The 27,768-nt window shown below is 39.9% G+C and overlaps 4 protein-coding genes across 6 annotated transcripts; all 4 read right to left on the reverse strand.

Annotated features, from left to right (window-relative positions):
• Nucleotides 1-1,143: 1,143 nt before the first annotated feature.
• On the reverse strand, nt 1,144-6,110 carry LOC139945007 (uncharacterized). Its single transcript, XM_071942234.1, has 3 exons — nt 5,524-6,110; nt 3,463-3,786; nt 1,144-3,058 (listed from the first exon to the last, which is right to left on the reverse strand). The coding sequence occupies exons 1-3, from the start codon at nt 5,620-5,622 to the stop codon at nt 2,450-2,452; spliced, it is 1,032 nt and encodes a 343-aa protein (XP_071798335.1). The 5' UTR covers nt 5,623-6,110; the 3' UTR covers nt 1,144-2,449.
• Nucleotides 6,111-8,364: 2,254 nt separating this feature from the next.
• LOC139945506 (uncharacterized) lies at nt 8,365-27,115 on the reverse strand. Of its 3 annotated transcripts, none has more exons than XM_071942877.1 (4): nt 26,941-27,115; nt 13,047-13,156; nt 10,828-11,148; nt 8,365-9,901 (listed from the first exon to the last, which is right to left on the reverse strand). In XM_071942877.1, the coding sequence occupies exons 2-4, from the start codon at nt 13,143-13,145 to the stop codon at nt 9,293-9,295; spliced, it is 1,029 nt and encodes a 342-aa protein (XP_071798978.1). In that variant the 5' UTR covers nt 13,146-13,156; nt 26,941-27,115; the 3' UTR covers nt 8,365-9,292. The 3 variants fall into 3 exon arrangements, with proteins under 3 accessions (XP_071798978.1, XP_071798977.1, XP_071798979.1); XM_071942876.1 differs by lacking the exon at nt 26,941-27,115 and adding an exon at nt 15,619-16,268; XM_071942878.1 differs by lacking the exon at nt 26,941-27,115 and adding an exon at nt 13,611-13,721.
• On the reverse strand, nt 16,598-19,810 carry LOC139945507 (uncharacterized). The gene is made up of 2 exons (XM_071942879.1): nt 18,907-19,810; nt 16,598-18,048 (listed from the first exon to the last, which is right to left on the reverse strand). Exons 1-2 carry the CDS (start codon nt 19,499-19,501, stop codon nt 17,765-17,767), a joined length of 879 nt encoding a protein of 292 aa, XP_071798980.1. The 5' UTR covers nt 19,502-19,810; the 3' UTR covers nt 16,598-17,764.
• On the reverse strand, nt 21,459-25,971 carry LOC139945498 (uncharacterized). Its single transcript, XM_071942862.1, has 3 exons — nt 25,806-25,971; nt 23,120-23,319; nt 21,459-22,648 (listed from the first exon to the last, which is right to left on the reverse strand). Exons 1-3 carry the CDS (start codon nt 25,860-25,862, stop codon nt 22,381-22,383), a joined length of 525 nt encoding a protein of 174 aa, XP_071798963.1. The 5' UTR covers nt 25,863-25,971; the 3' UTR covers nt 21,459-22,380.
• Nucleotides 27,116-27,768: the final 653 nt, after the last annotated feature.

A 27,768-nucleotide genomic window follows, 5' to 3' on the forward strand; every position in this document is an offset into this window, starting at 1 on the left:
CCACACTGTTCAGTGTTATGACGTTCTACCCGCCCCACACGCGCATGGCCCGGCTGGCTGTATGAGTCGAGCCACGTGGGTTGCGGCACACATCAGGCCCCACCCACCGAGTTAATAAACAGTATCTAGACGAAATGGACCAATCAAAAATGTACATGTACGTTTGCTGCAAAGTCTGTTCAGTTTTTCCGGGTAAACCTCGTTGGAAGATTTGGGGCGGCAAAAAAAAACGCGATTTGGGTGGGTGTGTATAAATAGGGGGTGAACTACTTTGATTTCCTTCCTCGTGCTTTTAAAATATTGTTACTTTGCCCACCTAAAAGGAACATTACAGATTATGTGTAAGGCCAAAAATAGTAAAGATCACAGATTTACGTAAAACTACACGGTCTAATGATGACGATGTAGAAAAAATCCCTTAAAATGTTTTTTTTTTCAGAAATGTCATCTTTTGATGAGAAATTTTAACTAATTTCCCATTTTGAGTTTATCGGTCGGTGAGCGTTTTAAACAGTTGCATCATTAACTGCTAATATAATCTATTTTTCTATATTTTCGTGACCCAGATGGCCGATCGATCCCAAACTTCTACAGATTTGTCAGTTAATGGTGTATTACATATTTTTTCTGTAATGTTCCTTTAAAACTACGACGCCTGAGGTTTTTTGTGGAGTGCGTTATATTTTCCCAATTGCGGAGCCAGTGCGCTCCGTGGATCACGGAGGGAGTCGTAGTTTGAACCATAGCACGAGTATAGTAAAAACAATCAATACTTATTTTAGTAACATCTCCTACATTATGCCAAGACGTCTAGGTACGAAGCTGGTGTTGCTATGGGTATAGTATATTGGTTGCTACGGATGTCATAGTACATTGTTTGCTTTCGGGTAAAGCACAATGTTTGCTGAGCGTCTATCTCGTTGCGTTCGCGAGGGGGCCCTTCAAGTGAAAACAAGACATAGGCCTAATGTGACGCAATCTAAACCAATCAAACAAAGGCAGAATCGTTGTGAGGGATGATCGACTTATCCATATTGGACTCCAGTATTACATTTTTCAGCGTAGTTCACATGACAAAATAAAGGATGACACGCAACGCAAGTAACTATGATCTGTGCATAATATGCTATAATGTTTATTACTTCAAAATATTTAAATGTAACAACCAAAAGAAAAATCTAACAACCATTAATCATTTTTATTCTAACATATTTTATACATCATTTCTTTTTAGGTATTACGATATCTTCCTTACTTTGATCTGATTTTAAAAGTATCCAACAAATTTACTCCACATGGTCTTCAATCTCTACCCCTAATAAATGGTATACGAGTCCATCAAGCAATCTATAACCCATGCCTCTGTTTACCGAAAGTAGGAAACAAAACCGACGCGATTTAACCAAAACATTTTCGAGCATTAAATTTCACTTTATGTGTAGCGATAATGCTAATTTTTATCGCATGCCTCAGAGGTTAGATATGAATCAAGTTTTAACCAAAGAGGCAAGAATGCATGAACGTGAAAGAGTGAGCAACTGGTTTATTCTCGACGAGATTGGCAAATAACCATTTCAAACGGCTCAGTGCACTCTTAGATTGCTCCAACCTTATAAATAATTCAACATACTTTGAATTTACTTTATGGTATTACTATTTAACAAGATAATTATTGCATGCATGAATGCACTTCTGCCTAATGCAATCGCGAGGTAAAATAGACTATTTAATCGATTCCAAAGGGGCGAGCCCATACAGTGAACAGACTTCGCGCAAAGGGGGTTAAAAAGGGGGTTTAAAATATTCTGTGACAACGCACGAACGAAATACTTTCAAATGTTATGAATTAAAAAATTCGTTTTTATACTTTCAATATTTGTTTTACATAAATCATACATATAAGATCTTTTCATTTTATTTTATTTTCAAATAAGCATAACATAGAAAGGGAATCTCATCCAAATCACAAGTCTAAACATTTGAAGATTAAACAACAAAAACCATTCAAAACAAAATGGACTACTCCAAATACACACCAACCTTGTCTACCGTAATACGACCGTGCCTCGTTTGGACAGACAAGCGGAAGAGAGATGCTTTTGGTTATGGCTCTACCAATCGTCCTATAATTATCAATATAGGACTCAAGATCAAATTTGGAGCATCGCGGCCGACGCATGTTCAAACAACAAGTGTTCCACCAATAAAATGGCAAGGATCTCTGCATACAGTACAATTTATAATCTTTATATACACCTTTGTTTTGTTTTATATCTACAGTTTGAAATCAGGGAGTCTATAACAGAAGGAGGTCTGGTCTATAGTGTGACCAACAGAAAGAGGGGATCAAGAGGAGAACGATTTCTTGCCCCATGGTTTATCAGGTTAACAGACAATATGTTGGGGATGGGAATGTATGACTATCCATTGTTTATTTATTTTACATGGTCTACAGTCCATTAGAAATAATGCCTTGTATTGTCGACACCAGGCAACTATAGTTTTTCGCGTTACCGGCTGAGGGCTTCCCAGCGCTGAAGACACACCAATGACCGCCTTGTTTGGTCATCCACGCCATAACGATGGCCTGGGAGTAATTCAGTTTGGTTATGGTGTCCTCACATAGCATCTTGCCCGGCTCAGACTGCTTGTAAAACCGTAGACTGGGATTCGGGTAACTGGACACAGTTGGGGAGTTCCAAGCACTCAGAGTGAAGAAGAAGTGAGTGATATTTGCGGGAATTTTATGGAGATCTACATTGATCAAATGGTGACCTGTGCAGTTGAAATCATCCATTAGATCTCCCGAGTGTTGCATGGCAGGTGGGAAACTCAAGTGCTGCCAGTCAAGAACGCCAACATATTTATAACCCTCAAAAATTAGAACACTTGCATCTAAATAATCACACCCATGATGTGGATAACCCCAGTAAAGGTCAAAAACCACCTTGTCCAGGTCTTTAGGTGCCGAGTAGAGGAGTCGTCTCACGTGGATGGTGGAATTCGGCTGAACTTGATAATAACCCAGATTTGCTGTAGCTTTCATATCAGTAACCTCCTGTCAATGCAAAAATAAGAAGGGGAAAAATTACTCAATTTGAAAAAATGATCTGTAGGCCTACAGAACACATAAAACATGCTTACAAAAACTACATTCATCCAAAATTATTTGTGCTTTGAACCACCTTGTTAACTCATAAAAAAAGAGACCGCCGAATAGTTAATTATGACAAGATTTGAGGACATTTTATTTGACACCCATTTTATACATTATTATTTATGACCTTATCGAAATAATAATCATATTTATGGATAAATTATACTATAGTCACAAGTGTGAAAAGGTTGGGGTGCCCAGCAACTTTCTACTCTATCAATCTTTTTTCACCAGTTCACCGGAAGCCTATATCACACTACATCTGCTTGATGACCACACAGTTTCGCATACAGTACTGCACCTACCTTAATTTCAGTCCCGTTGTAAATGAGCTGTTGATTCTCCAGTGGAACTTGCAGTTTACTTTTCACGTATGCTTTCAATGTTGACACCGTCATGGCCGAGTTCAGCTGTACACTTGCACTGTCACCATTCAGCATGGCCAGGCTGATGAAGCCCTTCCCACTGGGCGTAGATGCTCCTTCCGCCTTGGGGACGTAGTTCAGCTTGCACTCTGGAAACATGGCTTCAAGCTGGCTGTGGCATCGCTTGAGACGGATGGAATCTGGACCCACTTCGACATCACACTGGGAGCACTCCCCATGTTCTTCAACATGGGAAACCACGCACTGGAAAGAACAATAATTAGGCCAAAAATAAAATATTGTTGGTAATTACTAAATAAGTTAAAGGCCTAATTTCACAAAAACCTATTTGGCAATTTGCTGTTTGTAGTATAAAACACTGTGAGAAATTACCCCTTTGATGTATAGATACGTTTAGAGAAACAGATAATTATATCAGTTAACAACAACCTTGAATCTACATGAAAATATGGCTTCTTTTTCACGTCGTACGTCCCTTCTTTTTCACGTACGTCCCTTCTTTTTCACGTGTCCCTTCAAAAGCTCAGTAAGATAAAACAAAGAAAACGAGATGAGGATACTATTGATATTTACAAAAAAAAGGTATCCTGCCTTTAAAGACAGTGGACACTATTGGTAACTGTCAAAGACTAGCCTTCACAGTTGGTGTATCTCATCATATGCATAAAATAACAAACCTGTGAAAATTTGAGCTCAATCGGTCATCGAACTTGCGGGATAACAATGAAAGCAAAATAAAACACCCTTGTCACACGAAGTTGTGTGCGTTTAGATGGTTGATTTCGAGACCTCAAGTTCTAAACCTGAGGTTTCGAAATCAAATTCGTGGAAAATTACTTCTTTCTCGAAAACTATGGCACTTCAGAGGGAGCCGTTTCTCACAATGTTTTATATCATCAACCTCTCTCCATTACTCGTCCCCAAGAAAGGTTTTATGCTAATAATTGTTTTGAGTAATTACCGATAGTGTCCACTTGTGACTTCGTATCACGGGTTTTTGTATGAAACCGATACTGCCATCATGTTTCACTTTATAGCAATTCCCACAGAAACCCTATAAACCTGTTAACATTCCTCTGGCCCACATCCTTTTTTGGAACACGGGTCAACGATCCCGTGTTTTAAACAGGGTTGGGGTTAAAACCACTGAATGCCCCCACCCCGTCCATGTCAGAAAAGACCATGCATGTGATCTCGCATATTTAAAAAAAAAAACAGAGTTTTAATCCCGTGGTATTACACCTCAATTGAAGAACACATAATAAAAACCATAACCTTGCATTGATTGAAAGTGTACTGTCTGTTTTTGTTTATCAACTTTGATATGAAGAGGGGAGCATATCTCAACATGTTCAGCTGTTAAAATGATTGAACTTTAAATATATTATTTATGGCAATTATAATAAAGTATATAATTCCCACATGAGCAATGCAGTATCTCGCATGCCAGAAAGGCAGTATAAAAAATGTACAAAAAACAAAAGTATTATAGCCTTCGCCCCTTCATGACAATCTCTAATTACAATGTAGTTTACATCGTTGATATTATAAAACTATAACCGGGTATATTGCATCATAGCATGAAAACCCAGTGCCCCCTGGCACCTCACGTAAATTGTGATGAGTACTCTTTAATCTTATCAATCATTTGACACTTCTTATCGAGTCATCTCATTTATTTTGATTAGAATGATCATGGAGGAAGTGTAGACTGAACATTTCAGCCCCACCCAAGTTATGTTGATCTTTTACAACAACTCAATAAAATATCATCCTGTATACAGAAAAGCTAAATTACTATTTGATGAAAACTACGTAACTTAATGCACTTTCTGCGTGATCCTACCACCGTGAGAACAGAAAATTTTACCCTAATTAATTCATAAACCATAGAGGTATAAACTATGTTCAATTTCCTTCAGAAAATGCGCTGGAATGTTCATGGTCACATAAACAAGGTGACACCGATCACACACTTACCCTAAGACAATGGAGAGGGGCATGTTTACATTCTTCCATAATGGTCCATGGCGGGAACTCATTTGACAGTTTCTGAACGCCACAATTACGACACTTCATTGTGAAATCAACAACGAATCCCTCGACGATAAAACCCGACTCTTCCTCGTCCAAGATGTTCTTGAACTCACGATCCTGTTATTCACTTAGAAAGTGTCCGTGGAGCAACGCTTTAAATTGGATACAGACTTACAAACCTCTAGCAAACCAGTATCAGACAACAGTGTATTCTGTACATACAGGTATTTGTGTGTACATATCCAATAGGCCTAGTCGGCAGCCATGTTGATACTCTGATTTGATACAAGCGGCCGTCCATACACTGCAATGGCGATTTCGCAACCGTGGTTTTTCCCAGGACTGGAAATACTCGACTGGGAAATCCCAAATCTTGCTCATATCAGATTTGAACTTAATATGACAATAGACATTCTCCGTGGACACAGACTTGTATGTCAATGTTTATTCATATGCAAATAATGGTTCAATAATGGTAATATGCAAACTACCTGCTATTTCTCACTGCATGCACTGATGGTGTTGCTCACGGTGGGTATTTCCCCTCGAGTGAATGTATGTACTTGTATGTACAGCAGGGCTACAAAAACAGGTATTGCATGGAAACGCCAGCTATACGCCTATTCAGTCGCTGTGACCTTTGACTTGCTGTCTAGCTGTCGCAGTCGTGAACCTGTCTGGTATTTAATTTTACTGCAAAACCCCTGACTTGTTTTTTCTTTGACAGATTTATATAGCCATGGTATCCGTTTTCACATAATTTCAGATACAGTTAGACTTATGGATTTTATTAAAATTATATTGAAGATTGAAAAATATAGTTAGACCCTCAATACATTGTACTGTAAGTTTAATAGGCCTTATACATGTACATGTCAACAAGTGGTCTATGGTAAATTCACATGTCACTCCCATTTTCTTTGAGTTGTAAATTCTCCAAACACATTCCTATTATTATGACCTCAAGGTCCCATTAGTGGTAACCGGAATATCCCTTGTTGACCACACCACATACTACTAGGGCCTGATTGTTCGAATATAGCAAGTTTTTGTCACTTATCATTATTTCTAATTCAAGATTTTCCCCAAACACAGAAAATCCTACATAACATCTCTTTTTGGACTTTCCTTTATCATGCCCTATGCTTTTACTACGAGCCAGGTGCAGCACTACGATACAGCATTATTTGCATTCTCCATTGCTACAGTTTGTATTGATCATCTTTAAAGACAGTTAGTGTTGTTCAGCCATTTTCTACAGGGGTTTGATGTCATGATTGCCTACAATGGGAAAGTCCCTTTCAATTAAACTGCTCACAAAAAGTAAGGAAACTTTTTTCAATCCAGATGGTATATATCATTGCAAAGCTGAACATGCATTCTTCAATACGTTCCGATTGCTCTACACTCATTTTGGTATACTGTTTTGCCCTGTAAAGTTATACACGAAATCGTATTAAATCGAGTGGACAACAATCATACACAATAGCATTCCTGGCACAATTTATTTCAGTCTATTTCTACATCCATACAACAACTGGAAACTATCAAGGGGTTAATTATCCCCAGCATAAAGTTAAATGTGCCTTTCACGAGTCACATTTCACAAAAATGAGTATAAAGTTGACAATAATCCATTTTTTTTTTCAACATCATAATAATCGCAAGAACTAACTCGAACTAATCTCAGGGCCCAATTTCATAGAGCTGCTTAAGCGCAAAAGTTTGCTTAAGCAAAAAAATCCTTGCTTAGTAAAATCAGACTACCGGCCAAGACTGCACTCAATTGTTATGCTAAGTAAACAACCACTAAATACCTATCACAAGCAATGTATATGGCATGACATTTTTGCCAGTAACATGTGTAAAATAAGCAAGCTATTTCCGTGCTTAAGCAATTTTTTTGCTCAAGCAGCTCTATGAAATTGGCCCCTGATTTTGTGTTAAAATAAACCATAGGACACTATTGTGAATGACTCAAAGTAATTGTTAGCTCAAAAACTTACTTAGTAACGCTCGAGCAATGGAGAGCTGTTGCAATGGTAAGTGTAAAACATTGTGAGAAACAACTCCCTCTATTCAACGGACTATGGTTCCCAGCCAGAACGTTGAACATTTATACTATCAAATCAAAAGGACATATTTTTGTTCTTTGTAAAATAAAACTAAAGGACCTGTGGATTTCACAAAGAATTAGGACTAGTCTAATCTCGAGTTAGGACCAGTTACTCGTCCAAACTTAGGACTATCCATGCAATTTGTATAAATTATCTCCTAGGACTAGTCCTAACTCTTTGTGAAATCGACCCCCTGTACGTGTTTAAAAACACGTACAAGTATCCCGGTAACTAATCACTGTCACTTGATTTGTCAAGACTGCTACCGGTCACCGAACTTGTTAGAAAAACAAAAATTGAGATCACAGATTTACATAAAACTTACACGTTCTAACGATGACGATAGATAGAACACATCCCTTGAAGTATTTCTGTATGTAATGTCATTTTTGATGAGAAATCGATGTCGTGCAAAAACGTGTAATCGGCTTGACACTACATTTTTCGTGACCCAGATGGCCGATCGGTCTCAATCTTCTACAGGTTTGCCAGCTAAGCCCCGGCCAGGTTTGGTAATAACCGAAGACCAGTACTCCCATGTAGTATATCCCACACGTAGTGTATCCCAAATGAATGCGTAAAACAACAAGTCTGTGAACATTTGGGCTCAATTGGTCATCGAAGTTGCAAGAAAACATGAAAGAAAAAAACATCATTGGTGTACAAATTTGTGTGAGAAAGGCATCATGCCTGTCAAGTCTTTCTCATAAAATTCAAATGTTTTAGTGAGAAATCACATTCCCAAAAGATACGTTACTTCAGAGGGAGACGTTTCTCACACTGTTTTCATTATCCACATCAGCTCTCTGTGCTCGTTACCAAGTAAATGTCAAGCTATGTATTTTGAGTAAATACCAAGTGTCCAGTGCCTTTAAGAAGTTATCAAGCTTTGCTTTAAATAATCGTCTGTTAAAATCTATTGAAATCGTGTCAACAGGCTACTCTCTAAATGTAAAAGAGTGAAAAACACCACTCTTTACATTTCGAGCTGTCCCTCGTATGGCTCTTCGAAAAGAGTGGTGGTTATTTCACTCGTTTAGAGGGGTTTCACTCCAGGACAGAGTGAAAAGTCACTCAAAAAGATGCAAACTTCAATCTAAAAGAGTGGAAGACCACTCGAAAAAGAGTTGTCCTTCATTATGGCTCTTCAAAGAGTGCCTTTTCACGCTTTTACATTAAGAGAGTACAAATAAACCAAAAACGTCAAGTAAAATTTGATAAAATAAATAAAAATCTACTTCAATTAGTTCCATATTACATGTATAATATATATAAAAGTGTTCATCATCTCAGCAGGCTTGGTTTGCTTTTCGAAGTACGACCGCAGCAAAACTAAATTTTAGAGTCCATCAATTCGTCATACTTTTTTATAATCAAATTTTGTGCGTATTCACCACTCAAAGAACTAACACCCCCAAAAGATAACACGATGGTGCACAAGTGCAGTCGTTTTTGATCAACCCGTTATCCTTTGGCGAACCCTACACCTATTCAAAAAATACGATAATAAACCAATACCATCAAAAAGAAAGATAACTCGGTCGATTACTGCATATTTTGTAATGGTTGTTGTTTCAGATGCACACACCTACTATTTACAGTCCATTAGCAATAATGTCCGAGATTGTCTTATAAAGGGGCTCATAGTCCTCCGAATTGCCTGCCGACGCCTTCCCAGCACTATACACACACCACTTCCCCTTATCCCTGGAAATCCAGCACATGACGATCGCCTGCGAGAAGTTGGTTTTCTCCACTGTGTCTTCACACAGCATCTCATCTGGCCGGTCCTTCTCATAGAACTTCAAACTCGGGTTTGGGAACTTTGAGATGGTGGGTGACTCATACGAGCTCAATGTGAAGAAGATGTGTGTGAACTCATCGGGAACTTCCTGAAGATTGACGGTGATTAAATGGTGCCCCTTTTTCTTGTAGTTGTCCATGACGTCACCGGAATGACTCATTGAGTCATGGGATAGTTTTCTGTAATCCAGATAGTCTACCAACTCGGTACCGCTAAAGATGATCGCAGTTGCGTCCAGAAAGTCTTTTCCCCTTGCTGGATAGCCCCAGTTGAGATCGAAGACTACCTTCTTTAAGTTGCTGTTCTGAACTGCGTACAGGAGACGTCTGACGTAGATGGTTGCTGAAGGGATGACTTTGTAGTATCCGAGGTTTGTTGTAGCTTGATCTTCTGTATATTCCTGTATTAAAGATAGAATGGGGGAAATATAATAATAATAACATCGAAGTCTTATATAGCGCACATATCTACCTACCAAACAAGGTACCCAAGGCGCTGAGTATATACACTTTCAGAAAGAAAGGTAATTGCAGAGATGAGTTTTGAGACCCAATTGTTTAGCACCTTATAAGGGTCAGATGCTACGGCGCATACAGCAGCCACAGCCAGGAACACCGGGGCGAACCCCTTCCCTTTTCGAAAAGTGCACTGGGTTCTTTTACATGCGTTACACAACACATGGGACCAACAGCTTTACGTTACTTCATAAACTGCAAAGGACAGATCTATGTCCTTGCTCTACAGTTACTTCTACAGAATGAATTGGATCTTTCTCTGTTACTTCTACTATCCTATGGTTGCACCATGTGTTTTTCCCTGCTCTATGGTTGACCCCTGATTGAACTTCGCCCCATGACCAGCGCCTAGAAGCCATTTCTAAGTAATCCATCTTCCTTTTCAAGGCTACTCATGCCTGTGGGCAAATATATATAGCAAGCAATCACCGTAGAGAAGGGATGAATAATTTTGTTCCATCAAGACTTTGCTCAGTTACCGCAACTTGGCAGCTTGAGTTGTACCCAATTGTTGAACAATGGATAATAATGAAAGAAAGAAAAAACATCCTTGTCACACGAAGTTTTGTGCTTTCAGAATGGTTGATTTCAAGACCTCACGCGTGAGGTCTCGAAATCAATTCAAATATTTTACTGAGAAATTACTTCCTTCTCAAAAACTTTGTTACTTCAGAGGGAGCCGTTTCTCACAATGTTTTTAACTATCAACAGCTCTCCATTGCTCGTTACTTAGTAAGATTTAATGCTAAAAAATAATTGTGAGTAATTAGTGTCCAGTGCCTTCTTTAAAATACGAAACAGTTCAACACACCTTCATTTCCGTTCCATTGTAAATCAGTTGTTGATTCTCAAAGGGCACTCCAAGTTCTTTCTTGACGATCCCTCTCAACGTGAAGACCGTCATGGCCGCGTTCAGCTCAACACTCGTGCTGTCACCATTCAGCATCGCCAGACTGATGTAGCCTTTCTCACCAGCCGTGTCCGCTTCCAAAGTGGGCTCGTAAGTGATCTTGTACTCAGGAAACATAGCGTCCAGCATGCTGTGGCAGTGTTTAAGACGAATTGAATCGAGACCAACTGGACTTTTACATTGGGAGCAACTGCCGTGTTGCTCGGCATGAGCCGTGACGCACTGGAGAAGAAGAAAATAACAACGCACAATAAATTCTAGTATATTATTTTGTGTGGTGGGTAGCCGTATTAGTAAAAATTAATTGCAGAAAAGAAAGGGACATTTGAAGCATTTTTAATAGTGACCATAGTGAGAAAGATTGTTCCCTTTGTATGTGTATGATAATTCTCTTGGCAGTATTGATGTCCAACGATTACTTAAAAATGTACAGGTAATGGTTTTTAATTCACCGCCAAAATTGTAGGCATGTTATCAACATTGTACACCATAGCAGGGTTTAAAGATGGTGATATCACATTTCAATATCAAATTCAGACGGTTATTGTATGGCCATCTTCATGCCACTTAATTCGCCGTTAATTAACTCTTTTTTAATGTGCAATGTATCCCATTGCAGAGGAAAAGTGTATATTGTGGATTGACTTGACAGCGTTTCAGTCGATGTGAATTTGGATTTGGGTTGCCAACGATTTGATAGTGCGAAGTTAGTTTGTGTGTGTCCCGTCCTAAAGTGGACGGGTAAAATGGACGGCGCAAAGTGCGCTTTAAGTTTCTTGGATATGGACATTGTTTCGATAGTTGCTCGTGTATTGACAGGAATTTTTAAGGCGAAAGTTCTAGACCTTTAAGATCAGGAGTCTGGGGCTAGTTCGTTATCAACATTTTCGTAAGCTTTAGGAGACACTGAACACTATTGGTAATTGTAAGACCCGCTTCTCACTTGGTGTATTTCAACATATGCACACAAAATTAAACTGTGAAAAATTAAACACAATTATTCGTCGAGGTTGCGGGAACATAATGGCAGGAAAAAACACCCTTGTCACACGAAGTTGTGTGCTTTTAGATGCTTGATTTCGGGACCTCAATCTAATTCTGAGGTCTCGAAAACGAATTCGTGGAAAATTACTTCTTTCTCGAAAACGATGTTACTTGAGAGGGAGCCGTTTCTCTGGCAATGTTTACTATTAACGGCTCTCCATTGCTTGTTACCAAGTAAGGAGTTATGCTAATGGTTATTTTGAGTAATTACCAATAGTGTCCACTGCCTTTAATTAATCCTAACCCTAAAAGCTGAAATAGTGTACTTGCACTTGCACCTTTTAAGGCACCGTCAAAATTGTACCATCTCTATTTACAGCAGGGTTTTAATGGCGGCATCAAATTATCAAATTCAGACTGTTACTGTTGGTTAATTAACTCTTTTTTAATGTACCACGTATCCTACTGCAAAAGAAAGTGTATATTACTGCAGATTGCCAGCGATTCAGTTGATTTGTATTTGAGTTGCCAGCAATTTTACCAGCAATGTCGAGTTGCCAAGTTATAACCATTGCGTCCCCTCCGAAAATGGACGGGTAAAAATAGACAGCGCAAAGTGGGCTACAAAGTTTATTGGATATGGACATTGTTTTGATAGTTGTTCGTGTATCGATAGGAATTTGAAAGACGAAACTTTTAGACATTTATGATCGGGAGCTGTATGGGGCTAGTTTGTTATCATCATTTCGTTAACTTTCAAGACACTGGACACTATTGGTAATTGCTAAGTCCAGTCTTCTCACCTTGTGTATTTCAACATATATTAAAAAAATAACTGTTGAAATTTCAACTCAATTCGTCGTCGAAGTTGCGAGATAATAATGGAAGAAAAACACCCTTGCCACACGAAGTTGTGTGCTTTTAGATGCTTGATTTCGGGATCTCAATCTAATTCTGAGGTCCCGAAATCATATTCGTTGAAAAAAACTTCTTTTATGAAAACTATATTACTTCAGAGCTGAGGGAGCCGTTTCTCACAATGTTTATTTTTTATGCTGACAAATTTTTTTTTGAGTAATTGTTCAGTGCCTAGTTTGAGCATTCACTTAAAGTCTGAATGATAATATATGTCTTACCCTGAGGCAATGCAATGCCGCATGTTGGCACGTCTCCATTATGGTCCATGGCGGGAACTCTTTCGAAAGTTTCTGGACGCCACACTTCCAGCACTTCATGTTTCTGTGACCTATATTAGGAACAATTCCAGAATTAGTTTTTGATAACAAAACAGTTGCTTGCATGAAGCACTTTATGTAATCCACCATAAACTGACATTCCTAGTGGAAGTTTCTGAGATCGATCTGGGTCACGAGAAAATAGGGAAAAACCGATCACTAAGCGATAAACTACAAACGGGATTTTTGTTTTCTCTCATCCATGACTACAACATTTCAGACAAAACATTTCAAGGGGTGTTTTCAACTGTCATCATCGCTAAGTTTTATGCAAATCTGTGATCCTGGGGATTCCTGGGCTCGATTTCACAAAGCAATAACATCCATCATAAGACAAATTGTCAGTATCACCATTAGTGATTTGCATTGTGACATCACACTTTACTAAGCAACTATACGACTGATTGGCAGTTGCAGTCAGTTTTAGCTCTTTGTGAAATAGGCCCCTGGGCGAGTTTTTCTTACCAATTATGTAATGTTTCAGGAGCTTTTAGTATCACCAGGGCCCAATATGGAGCTGCTCCGGCAGAGAATTATACTTTAGCGATTCGCTGCTATAAACTGATGAAAATAAAGAGATATCCATCGGCTCCCCAACGTAGTCTGCTATTTTGTGCTTTTAAAGGAACACGTTGCCTTGGATCGGACGAGTTGGTCAACATAAAAGCGTTTGTAACCGTTTTTTATAAAGTGCATATGGTTGGAAAGATGTTTTAAACGTAGAATACAATGATCCACACAAGTTTGCCTCGAAATTGCGTTGTTTTCCTTCTACTCTGCGAACTATTATGGTCGGCCATTTATGGGAGCAATTTTGACCCCCATAAATGGCCGACGTGTTAGTCGACAAGGTAAAAGGAAAACCACACAATTTCGAGGCATGTTTGTGTGGATCATTGTATTCTACTTTTACAACATCTTTCTACCCATATGCATTTTATAAAAAACGGTTAAAAACGCTTTTCAAAGACCAACTCGACTGATCCAAGGCAACGTGTTCCTTTAAAGACAGTGGACACTATTGGTAATTGTCAAAGACCAGTCTTCTCACTTGGGGTATCTCAACATATGCATAAAAAAACAAACCTGTGAAAATTTGAGCTCAATCGGTCATCGAACTTGCGAGATAATAACGAAAGACAAAACACCCTTGTCACACGAAGTTGTGTGCATTTAGATGGTTGATTTCGAGGCCTCAAGTTCTAAATCTGAGGTCTCGAAATCAAATTCGTGGAAAATTGCGTCTTTCACTTCAACTATGGCACTTCAGAGGGAGCCGTTTCTCACAATGTTGTATACCATCAACCTCTCCCCATTACTCGTCACCAAGTAAGGTTTTATGCCAATAATTATTTTGAGTAATTACCAATAGTGTCCACTGCCTTAAGCTTTTCATAAAGCTACTTAAAAGCTTAACACTCGTTTTCTATTAATGAATACTAAAATACTGATAAAATTTTTGTATGTAGAAATAGTAACAGCTTTACTTTCTGTCTTACACCTGTTAGTTTTGTCCTGCATTTTTGTAAAGTCTGTCTGGGTTTTGTTTTGGTTTGTCTGTTCATTGGCTGGGGTACAAATGCTGTGCTTCTCCCCGGACCTAGATGTTGCCCCTTGTTTTAAGTTTCACCTTTTAATCTCTTTTTTATTTAACAATAATTTTGACCATATGACTCTGTATTATACACTATTTCCAAAATTGAATAAACGTATCAGCTATACAATTATCAATGAAAATTTTCCCTGTGGCGAAATAGAGCTGCTGAAGCAAGAAATATTGCTTTAAAAATGTCTTTCTAGGCAGAAATTAGATGCAGGATACCAGTCAGTCACTTGAATTTGCGGAATGTTGCTTGGTATAAAGGGACACAATAGAACATTATGACCCAGGCATCCCCGATGTAAATTTAACATCTCTTATAACAGCAAGGTTGTTGGTTGTGTTTGTGCTCATTTTCCGTTAGTGGAGACAAAATTGACAATGGAAAATAAAAGGACTCCATGTTGGAAATTCTAAAAAGTTGGATGTTCCACAGAGAAGTATACAAAGTCTGTTGGAATATTATGTTATAATGACACGGAAAAAGGAGATAAAAACGAACAAAAGTCGTCTCAGTGGGGGATAACTATTCGAGAACGTGTGCCATTTAATAGTGCCGTCGTACACGAAATTGAATGGCCCATTGTTGTACACACAACCGTACACTATACAAGATCATGATGTATACGATTTCGACTGCCAATGTGTGCAATATTATTTGTTTAAGGCCTTTAGACTATGGCAACTATCTGGTGGATCATCATGCTTCGATCGAATGTGTACACTTTGTTCAAGAAGATTGGTTTGACACCGGCAACATGGCATATAGGGTAAGCATGGAAGAAGGAACCACAGTGACATTACAGCACCTTTTTTTCTTTTCGAGATCCCCACAAAACGTAAATTCACTACTGAGAAGAATACTGCACTCACTTTTCTAATGTCTACTTCCGTGGGCGCAATTGTACCTGTCGATGTATGCCTTCCACAGTTGACAGCCCTTTACAGCTAACAGTACACGTTGGTCAACGTACACGAAAAAATATCCCCCAAAATAACCAACAATTGTTCATTTCTTTACCGTTGGTTCAAGACCGCGCTCATCAATTTGGGCAGCCCAACACTGCTAAAATACATGATTACTTTACATTGTACGCCATAGCATGCAATAGTCGCCGTCAATACTATTACTTTTCTGGGTATTTCAGTGTGTACGCAATAACATGTAGGCCTACATGATTGTGGGTGAACATGGATATGGGGTTTTTACAGTGAACTCGTCATACAATGGACTCTCGTATGTACATGCTATTATGTAGCAGAGATCGTAGGTGGATTTTCTGCTACACACAGTTGAACGCTGTAGCGCCCTCTGTGGACATGATACCACAAAACTCGACTAGGTCTTAATCCGTCCCATTTACTCCTAGATTCCTTCGGCCAATCTCTCAATGATTTTCATCAGATAAACCACAACAAATATTGTGGTAAGCATGAAAGCATAGGCCTACATCTACATGTACATGCATACGGTCTCCATGCGGTTTGCAAGTTAAAAGTTGTAGCCTAGTGAACCCGTTTGTATGGCATGTCCGTTTGACAAAATTTGAATGATTGACAATTTGCCAAAGATGGAACTGCATCCCGTGAAAGTTTCTCTGACACACCATCAGAGATTTGGCTTCATCAGTATATAATGAACAGTGTACAGTCATAATCAACACTAATTTGTGAACGTTTCACTAAATGAAGTCGCCATCTTTACACACAAAACACACTGACAACAAAGGCTTTTGAGCTTTTGGGTTTCGGTTGTGATTTTTTTTTTCTTTTTTTGGGGGGGGGGGGGGGCGGGGATGGGCTGGGTTAGGAAATAACTCAGCACTAATCAGTAAAACAAGATAAGTTTATAAAAACAAAAACAAGACTTTAATACATTTCTTCCCAGCCGTGTATATGACTCTAAACAAAACTGCAAAAAAAAGGCTGATCCGAGATATAAGAACTATAAGTCTCGTGTGATCTGAACTTAAAGGAACACGTTGCCTTGGATCGGTCGAGTTGGCCTTTGAAAAGCGTTTGTAACCGTTTGTTATGAAATGCATATGGTTAGAAAGATGTTTAAAAAGTAGAATACAGTGATCCACACACATTTGCCTCGAAATTGAGTGGTTTTCCTTTTATTTCGCGAACTGACACGGTCTGCCATTTATGGGAGTCAAAATTTTGACTCCCATAAATGGCCGACCGTGTTTGTCGACGAGGTAAAAGGAAAACCACGCGATTTCGAGTGATACTTCTGTGGATCATTATATTCTACTTTTAAAATATTTTCTAATATATTTATAATCTATGCATTCTATATACAAACAATTACATACACTTTTCAAAGACCAACTCGACCGATCCAAGGCAACATGTTCCTTTAAATCGCGAACTTTAATAATATTAAACAATAATTTTTGGAGGCTAGTCATCCTTGCAGCTGAGAAGGATATGGCAACAACATGTTCCCTGTTCTAGCCGTCGGCATGCACGGGCGCCTTTCGACAATGAATTTGCTAGGGTCGAAACGCCAGGCCAGTGAAAGTTTTGTGCATTTTCAATAATAGGTCCTTTTGGTTGAAAAAGCAATTTGAAATAGGTAGTCCTTTACACTCATTTACGCCATCTTCATATCCGACATGTCACTCATTTAATATGTTGTCGGTCATACATTACAATCATTATGAAGTGAATCATTTGATCCCCGACTATGGTTTGATATTGAGGATAAACAAAACAAAAAATACTTTATTATAGAAGAGAGAGTTTCTCATTGACCGAGAGTTTAATGTTCATACAGCGTGTGTTCTTTATAGTTTGACCATAGAGCAACATCGTGTATATGGTAATCTTTTGTTTCTCATTTTCGTGAAATCGAGTACATGCCTTTTAGTGTTACGATGTCAGTTTATTATTGTCGCCTATCTGCATGAGGTTGTCAACTTACTCATCTCATGTTTTGCTGAGCAAAGAAATTGATTTTTTGTCAAGCAGTATTTTCTGCAGCTTTATGAATTTGGGTCCGTCCCCCCTGCTAGCTTTTTCCTTGAGAAGACATCCTGTTCATCTTCATCCTCCTGTATCGCCTCTTCTCTTCCAGTACCTGCATCTCAAGACGGTGTCTCTGTCTCGTCTGTTCCCGCATCTCCCGGGCTAGCTCCCGCTGCTCATGAGCCGTCTCCATCTGGATTGTCAACAGCGACATCTTGGCCTCGTGCTCATTGCGCGTGTAATCCATGCCTGTCCATTGGCTGTTGTTGGAATCAGCGGCTGTTTCATGTCTAAAGTCCGTTTCACTTGTATGGAAATCTGCTCTTGCTGGGGTGGGGGGGGGAGACAAGAGTAAATAAAGAACAGCTTTAAAAACTTTTAAATCAATACAAAATTTCCCGCTTACCATGTTCTTTTCGACTTATAACTCCATTTTTGTGAAAGAAGTGAAAGGTGCAACCACAACTCAATCGCAAATACTGCCTGGTTGACTTTGCAAAGAAAATAAAATGTTCTTTTTTCTCTGCACAATGCCTCGACCATTGTGCAGAATAATGGTGTACATGAAGATTTCCCCAACTTTCTCTCTGGGGTTTGACCACTCCTTCGAGTTTCCCTCAATGATTTTGGTTTGTTCATGGAGGAAGAAATTCTTACTCCATGGTCTGTTTCAGGCTGATGAGATTTATATTTTACAGAAAAGTTAAACAATGCCTAGTGCAAGAGACTCGCCGCTAAAATACCTACAAGCTGTATCCAGCATATATGTATATATCAATAATTCACCTTATTATAATACTTATAATAACCATACATTGTCTCATCGTGCCTTTCTTCAGTCGTTGTCACCTATTGACTTACACAATACGAGTGAGGACCTCGTCTCACACGCCAACGCTCTATTGTATTAACCAGAGAAAACATCAGGCCCTGAACTTCGCTCTTGAAGGGGCACAGCAATTTCACTCTGCGTGGTAGGGGAAACTTTATGAGGAATATCTAAATGTATATTATGAACCTTGCACAGGGCACCGCGCAATTTTAAGCACAGGGCACATTGGCAATTACGTTGGGTGCCATTTCGAGGCCCGAAACATAGTGCAGTTCTTCTCTCTAATAACACTCTGCATTATATGCTTTGTCATAAACCATACAAGAACCACTTAAATGTTTCCAAACACCCACCTCGTTCTTCTACATCTTGCTGGTGGTAACTTCCCTCATCTCCATCTTCATCTTCGCTCCCACCTCCAAGCCCCGAGTATGAGCCATCAACTTCGTTGTCTGACCAGCATTCCACAGGGATCGTCTTAACATCTGTACCATTGGCACTGTCTGCACCACTTTCACAACTACCGCTAAAGACCGAATCATATTTCACACCCATCTGATCTGAGTCCGGTTGCAAGCGCAAAGAAACAGGTCCCTCCCTCGTCTCATGTTTCTGTGGCGTGTGGCGCGCAACCAACGCCGGTAGACTTGACGAACCGTCTGACTTCTTTGCGCGCATTTTCATGTTGGTCCAGCATTTGCGCAGCTGTCTCGGTGTCCTTTTCACAACGCTGGGTTCGGCATTGAATCTTGAGACAATCCTTGCCCACGTTTCGTCCTTGCGTCTCATCGTAATTCCATCGTTGCACTTGGACTCAACGATGTCTATGTTTTCTTCGAGGAGTCGAAGTAAAAAATTGCGTTCCAAAATTGAAAAATGCAGCCGCTTGGTAGACATCATGAATGGTTGAGCTGTGTTCCTTGCTCTGTGTGTTGTGTATGATTGCATATAGAGCTAGAGCAATGTGTATGGTACTATTAGTAGCACCCGGAAAGAGCTCTTGCCTTTATCACCGCGTGCATGCTAATGCATGCATGCACTCCAGCATAGAGACAGTGTGGTATGTCGAACTCTGATGAGATCGGATTAACAATGGCGCCGAGCTGTATAGAGCTTGACCTTTTGTGAGCTGGCCTTATCGTGATTGTGAGTTGCTGGTTATTGACCTTTGTGCGAGCACAGCCTTGTACTCTGGTCCTTGCTCTATATATAGAAGCATAGTGGCATTTTTATCTACTCTCCAGCGTTTGTGTGTGAAGCAATCTTTGAGTTTTCTTTGAAGCATGCCTAAACCCTAAACCTTGCTTAAAGGCAGTGGACACTATTGGTGATTTCTCAAACTAATACTATCATCATAAAACCTTTCGTAATTACGAGTGATGGGGAGAGGTTGATTGTATAAAATAGTGTGAGAAAAAGCTCCCTCTGAAGTGACGTAGTTTTCAAGAAAGAAGTAATTTTCCATGAATTTGATTTCAAGACCTCAAGTTTAGAATTTGAGGTCTCGAAATCAAGCATCAGAAAGCACACAACTTCGTGTGACAAGGGTGTTTTTCTTTCATTATTATCTCGGCAACTTCGACGACCGATTGAGCTCAAATTTTCACAGGTTTGTTATTTTATGCATGTTGAGATACACCAACTGTGAAGAATAGTCTTTGACACTTACCATTATGGGCGTCAATCAGGGGGGGGGGGACACAGGGGGACATGTCCCCCACCTTTTGGAGGGCGGGGGACACAATATCAAATGTTCCCCCCCCCCCAGCTTTTTGACCCTCTTTATCATGAAGCCCAAGTTTTGCACTGTGTAAGACGAAACCTTGTGTTCCTATATGGGCATTAATCCTGCGGGCAAAGGATATGACACAATATCCCCCCTCAAAATTGGCCCTAGATTGCATCACAGAGCATCTAAAATGCAAATTGTTCCCGGGCCCTTAATCGGGCCCGCACCCCGAGTCGTAAAGGCTTCTCACACGCATGCTCCACCGTTGACAGATTTGCACCTCCCCCTTGAAAGAGTGGAAGGGACGTGTACCCCACCCCACGCCAACCCATTTTCGAAGAATGCAGAAACAATATGGATATAACGAAGCTATAATTGAGTTGCTTTTTAGGTACAATAACCATGATAGCAAGAATAGGTGCATCATATATGATGCACTTATTCCTGCTATCATGGTTATCATTAAATTCCAACACCTGAGAGGGAGGAACATCACCCTTCAGATTCACTAGATTGCACCAGAGAGCATCTACGGTCTGAAAAAATCCCGGGGCCCTAAAGCGGGTCCCGGACCCCACGCCGTAAATGTTATGTGCCCCCCCCCCCCACCACCACCTTTCAAGACGGATTGACGCCCCCGCTTACCAATAGTGTCCATTTTTTTCAAAGTCGACTGTCGAAAAATAAATCAATTCAAGCTGAAGCCTGCATATCGTTATCTTGTTGTTACGAGCACTCACCGGTGTCGTGTCAAAAAGTGTTCGCTGCCAAATAGTGTCCGCTCATTACACGATGGTGGGCATAATAAGGTATGGCCATTTCGCAAAAGGTATGGCCATTTCGCAAAATGATCTTCATTTTGCTCTACAGTTTATAGGTCCAAATCCAAGGAGTTTTAAAGATGCATTTAAAGGTGTGGGACTGTTCAGTCCTAAATTTTTCAAGATGGCTGATATTTTGACCAGGCAGCATTTGGGAGAATATTGATTGATTTATTTGTTATAATAGAGGTCTTCGAGTCTATCCAAATAAATTATGTGTAAATTTCATTTTCCTGATTCTTGGGTGTGTCATATTCAAATCAATGTGCCATGTCAAAAATGGCAGACAAATACAATAACAATGGCGGACATTTGATGGGATATAACTCAATACAAAAGTGAAAACGACAAACTGTTTATCAGCAACCTTGCAAAAGCAGCACACACATTTATTGTCTTGTTTAAAAATCTTTAACAGAAAACAACCATCGTTACAAATACATTAATACAATTGGCATATTAAAACTTGACCATAAGGCGTGTTAAGAATTCTAGAAGAAAGTCGCGCCCTCTGTCGGGTTATCATATTCCGTTACGAGTATGAGATAGTGACGTCTTGAACTAAGACTAAATTAGTTACGGTGAGGTGATGTCCAAACTCTAATAAGTGTTGTAACAACTTTAGGAGCTAAATGAAAAGAGCATGTGGACTTCACATTTCTATATCTAGCAGGTAAAATCATTTGAAGGAGACTAATTACAAACTAAAGAAATCCTATGTTCCCAACCAGTATAATGTAAATTATAGTTAGTAGGATGTCGTGGCCAAAAACTTTGTCTACAAAAGATACATACATTTCTTAACTCATAGTTTCACGGTCAGTCTGACCCAAGAAATGGTTCGGACCCCCCCCCCACCCCACCCCACCCCGGTAACCCAGCATCCGAGTCAAATTTGACCCGGGATCCCTTTGCATTGCTTCTGTGCGAGCGTCAGATTAAGAACTACAAAATTCAGACGGACTGAAGGAAATGAGTATATGGATATCCGGATGTGATGTTCTCGCAATAATCAGTATATAATTAGTACTGATGCTAAATGACATAGTTTTCGAAGATCTCATTTTTTTAACATCTATTAATGCCCCCCAATATTCTGCAACAAACTACGCCCACTTTTAGCTTCGATTATTCTACGACACACATGAAGATTTAAAATTATATGAAAGTTTTTTGTTTTCCTCCTCTTCTTTTTCGTGTTTTACCTTTTTTTCGCGAATAGCAGTGGGTGGTTATAATGACTAGGCCCCCGCTAAACGCCTCGTGGGTCTGAGAGCTTAACAAACGTATTTCCAAAAGGCAGTTATAGAAGAACTGCTTCCAGTTCCAGATGTGCGAAAACCCCAGTCGTTGGTCACAAGTTGGGAATATGTGGCACTGGTTGTTTCTCTCGTTCCGGTCACAATCCCAACGTGTCTTCCATCTCCGATGACGCAGCCTGTACATGAACTCGATCTATACTCCCAGCACGGTGCGCTTGTCAAGTAAGAGGAAGATGAGCTGCCCCACTCCCCTGCACCGATAGGGCCAGAAAAACCCCATCTTCTAAATAGATAAGGAGTTGGAATCAAGAAGTGAGTCGGGCTGATAGTATTAATTTGTTAGCCGTGTCCGAATGGGAGACTATTGAATGCTTAGGGGTCAGCAGACTTACCAGGTTAACTTCCATTGTTCAGGCCGTACTGAGCATGCTCAAACATTTCCAAGAACAACGGAGATTTACCTGGTAAGTCTGCTGCCCTCTACAGCAACAGGGGAACAAGTAAATGGGTATTTTACACTATTTTTATTTTTTAGGGTCAATTAAACGTCTTTACAGTTGGCTGAGCTAGATCATAGATGTCCATCCCTGTACTTATTCCTCCTTCCCTTACAGGAAAGTCCTACGTATAGGAAAAATACCTTTAGAATCCTATAGGATTTATATAAAATGCTTATAGATTTTTCGCAACTTCTTTGATTCCTTAAAGATTCCTATAATATTATTATGGTTTTCGTTGTAAGGGATGATCTTACCTATGCGGGACCGTTGCCCCAACCGCCTCAAGCACATCTGCCACAAAGAGGTTGCATTTGTCCGTGTTGCTCCCATCACTGAAGAACCCACCAGCGTCGGGGTGAGCCGCAGCAAATGTCCAATCAGTCCTGCCTGCATTGGCGTAGGCCTTTGCTTTGTTGGCGATAGTAGTGCCTGGCACCGCCTCTGCCGTGCCAACCTGTGTCAAAGTATATCAGTAAGCATTGCATTGGAATGATTCAGTAGTGAAAACAAAACGTTCTTTGTTTAGGTTTTCGTCCGGAGTTTTGCATAAGCATGAAATATTTACAAGCGGACGCGCTGCATTATAGTAATGGGAGACACTGGAACGCTAGGTGGCAGCAGACTTACTTGGTAAATTTCTAATGTTTACGTAGTTTTGATCATTTGCACATTATCGAAAACAATGGATTTCGAATTCGCCCTAGGTTCTTTATGTGTGTGTCTGTGATTTCACCTGGTAAGTCTGCTGCCACCTAGCGATCAAAAGTCTCCCATTAGAAGTCATGCCCATTTCCCAGATGCAAATAAATGACCCTAATGTATACTAAATAATATATAACAATAAATTATAATGTACCCTATATATTTCTTGTGCGACTCAAGAAGTTACGTCACGGTTGTGCAACAGTACCAATGAAAGGCAATTATGTGCAAACTAGGTATAAACCTATGCCAAACAAAATGGACGCGAAAGTATATTTGTTTTTGTTTTATGCCATTGCTAATGTTTAGGTAGTAGACGTTCCTAGGATTAGGTGATTTGCGTGTTTTTGTTATTTAAAGCGCTTTATAAATGCATTTAAGTTAAAGTTAAGTTAAGTTAAATAATTAAGGTTGACAAGATGCTTTAATAGTCGAAAAATATAATGATCTACTCAATACCCTTAAAACAGTTTCCCCTTTACCCTTGTAACACGGTCCGCCCTTTTGTGGAGTGATCAGTTTGGTTCGACAAAATGGCAGACCGTCGACGCGTCACGAAGCCAAATTGGGAAACATGCACAATGTCAGGGGAAGTTTGTGTGGATCATTATACAGTATTGTACTTTTCAAACATCTGTCCAATCAAATCTTATCTCATAACAAACGCGTTGTATAGCCCAAAGCACCAAATCAGGCAAGGCAATGTGTAGCCTTGTCCAAGGCTCTTTATGCAAGCACCGGCCCGCTGACAGTATACTATACCGCGCGCACGATACCGTGGGGTCGAAGATGGCTTTGCGAGGTATCAAATGTAACCTCGTTGATACCTCGCAAAGCCATCTTCGACCCCACGGTATCGTGCGCGCGGTATAGTATACTAGCAGCGGGCCGGTGCTTGCATAAAGAGCCTTGGACAAGGCTAGGCCAAATTGTGTCTCTCTAGGGGGATTTGATAACGTTTGGTCCAAGCAGATAATCTTTAAATGGACTATAAAATCTGAGAAGCGTTACTGTCAGAAACGATTCTCATTTACATTTTAGGGGATAACGAGTGATATCTTTGTCCATAACCGCAGTACTTCAAAGTTTCTGCAATAGGGCCTATATTACCAGTAATTTATAGAGCCATTACCAAACGTATGCAGACACTTTAAGAGGCATTGGTAATTACTCAACATAATTATTAGCATAACACCTTAGTTAATAATGTTGGAATACAGCAAGAGAGAGTAAGTCCTGCCTGTAAATGATGTTTGGGAAAACAACTGGAAGTGATTCAGCAAACATACAGTAATGGCACCTTTTTTTCATGGAGCCATTTATTTTATTGCTTGCATCGTTCTGGTACAGAGACAACATACTCTGTGTACCTGGAAAGATGGTAATTGAGCCATTTTTCCGCTGGGCACTTTGATTCAACAAACCGGGGGATATTCGTCAATAGATCTGTACAGGCGCGTCGAAGTGAAAACGACAGTTTTGTTTTCTATTCATTGCTGCAAAAGCAACACTGATCTGGCCTTTTTGCTGTTTCTTAAGAAAACCAAAGTTCTACACAAAGATGAAAACAGCTTTCCATACATAAACTTAAAGTTCATGGGTCAACATTCATGCCCCAAAACGAACTTGGTATCTTGGCCGCAACTTATCTATTTACGGCCACAACTTACTACTTTTTTAAGGCCGCAACTATAACCTTCTTTTTACGGCCGCGACTTACTATCTTCTTACGGCCGCAACTTGCTATCTTTTCACGGCCGCAAATCAGTGTATTCTCTGCACCCCCCCCCCCCCCCCCAGTCAGAAGGCTCAAATGAACACGTTGCCTTGGATCGGACGAGTTGGTCTATAAAAAGCGTTCTGTAACCGTTTGTTATGAATGCATATGGTTAGAAAGATGTTTTAAAAGTAGAATATAATGATCCACACAAGTATCACTCGAAATTGCACGGTTTTCCTTTTACGTCGCAAACTAACACGGTCGGCCATTTTGACTCCCATATTAATGGCCGACTGTGTTAGTCGACAGGGTAAAAAGAAAACCGTGCAATTTCGAGGCATATTTGTGTAGATCATTGTATTCTACTTTTACAATATCTTTCCAACCATATACATTTTACAACAAACGGTTACAGAACGATTTTCAAAGACCAACTCGACAGATCCAAGGCAATGTGTTCCTTTAAGTGGAGCTTCATAATCGTTGGGTCTAAAATAATTATCTTAAAAAATACTCACCCAGCTGGTCAACACCAGTGTCAGTACCGTCAAGATTGCAAGTATGCGCAGAGCCATGGCAGAAGATGATCGAACAACCGATGAAATCAGGGAAATCTCTCTGACGACAATGACTGAAAACGGTTTCAAGCGCGATTAGCTGACAGTCAAAACAGTGGCTGAGCGAGGCCCTGGGCTCCTTTATATACGCTTTCAAGTTTTTTTTTATAGTTTTGCTTAATATTTGTTTTGATTTTAGTGCGTGCTGAAGTTTTTTTCCCCACAAAAAAAAAACAATAGTTACAAATAAGTATAAAGTTACATACCACTACTGTTTGCCACGCATGGGGGTCGTTTTCTTAACCCTTGATATCATGATCCTTGGGTTCGTGCCACACCAAAATCACAGTAAACTGTCTGCCTTCCTGATCTGGGTTTTACTAAAGGTAGATACGTCTATTCTTTAAAAAATCTTTCAAATTTTAAAAAAGGAAACTGTATAATCGACTACCCTAACCCCCTTTCCCCACCCCAACGGTGATCATCCCTATATTCAATCCGATGCAACATAAAGTAATCGTAATCGTTCTACTGGTGACGAGTGGAATTCTCAGAGGAGGGATACACCCACCACCCCCCACCCCCGTCACGGTTTTGCTTGTTATTGTCTCATTTTATTTCTGTTAATTCTGAACACTATTGCATCCACTGATACGGACATTAATGTATTAGCTTTTTGTGTAATATACCTGCAATCAGGGACTTCATTTGCCCCTTTGTTTGTAGCCTAAACTTGTTGGCAACAGCTCCCATTAGTTTCGTCACACTTTCGAACTTGGTATCACCATGCTTACACCGCTAACCGGGACCATGTCCTCTTTTGTCACAGATCCCGATTTGAATGTTCACACGCATACGCACGTGCAACCATTTTTTGAAAACTGGAGTAACCGACATCATGAGGGCAATAAAACAAGCTAAATGGGGAAGGGCACACACCGCGCCCAAAAGAAATGTCAACAGATGGATGGACAACACATAAGGAATAATGGACAGGCAACCAAGGACAAAAAGAAGATGGAGAGATGATATCATAGTATACATGCAGAAACAACTTTGACAAGAAATGCAAGAAAAAGAAATGAATGACACTTACATGAGGAGGAGGGCTACATTGGAGGAACACAGCCTGTAAATGAAGATGATGCAGCCACTGCCAAACTCGTTTTTCTATATGTAGAACAAAGAGTTATTCCAAATGCCTGGTGGATTTTTCCCCACTCCTACAATCTGGACTGTTTTAAAATATCAATTCTCCAGCTCTCGTGAGTTATTTTCATGTTAAATCATTAGTTTTCTTCGTGTGGCCCCTTCTAACCTAAAATGGCTTTGAGCCTTGTTTGGGGCGAATTTGCTTAACAAACAAAATCCTTGTTGGGTTTGTTTGTACATACAAACAAAACTGCATTCCTCCTAAGCCTACTAAAGTCATATATTAACCACACCCTCACTTTTCAAAACGAAATGATCTCAGCTACTGCAGGGCGAGGCATCTTTAACTTGAGCCTTGTTTGGGGCGAATTTGCATCACAAACTAAATCCTTGTTGGGTTTGTTTGTACATACAAACAAAACTGCATTCCTCCTAAGCCTACTAAAGTCATATAAATATTAACCACACCCTCACTTTTCAAAACGAAATTATCTCAGCTACTGCAGGGCGAGGCGTCTTTAATTTTAAGCAGACGTTCAAAGTACAAACACGCGCGCAAACCCGGATACACTATCCGGTTTCCACTGGTTCCAACTGGTACCACTTTGCTCTTCACAAGGTAGAGCCAATCACCCTATTTTATGATAACTCCTACTTGCCTTGGTGTAAATCCCCTTTTAAAGACAGTGGACACTATTGGTAATTGTCAAAGACTAGTCTTCACAGTTGGTGTATCTCAACATAATAATGCATAAAATAACAAACATGTGAA

Source organism: Asterias amurensis, chromosome 12, assembly GCF_032118995.1.
Source record: "Asterias amurensis chromosome 12, ASM3211899v1".
Taxonomy (NCBI): Eukaryota; Metazoa; Echinodermata; class Asteroidea; order Forcipulatida; family Asteriidae; genus Asterias; species Asterias amurensis.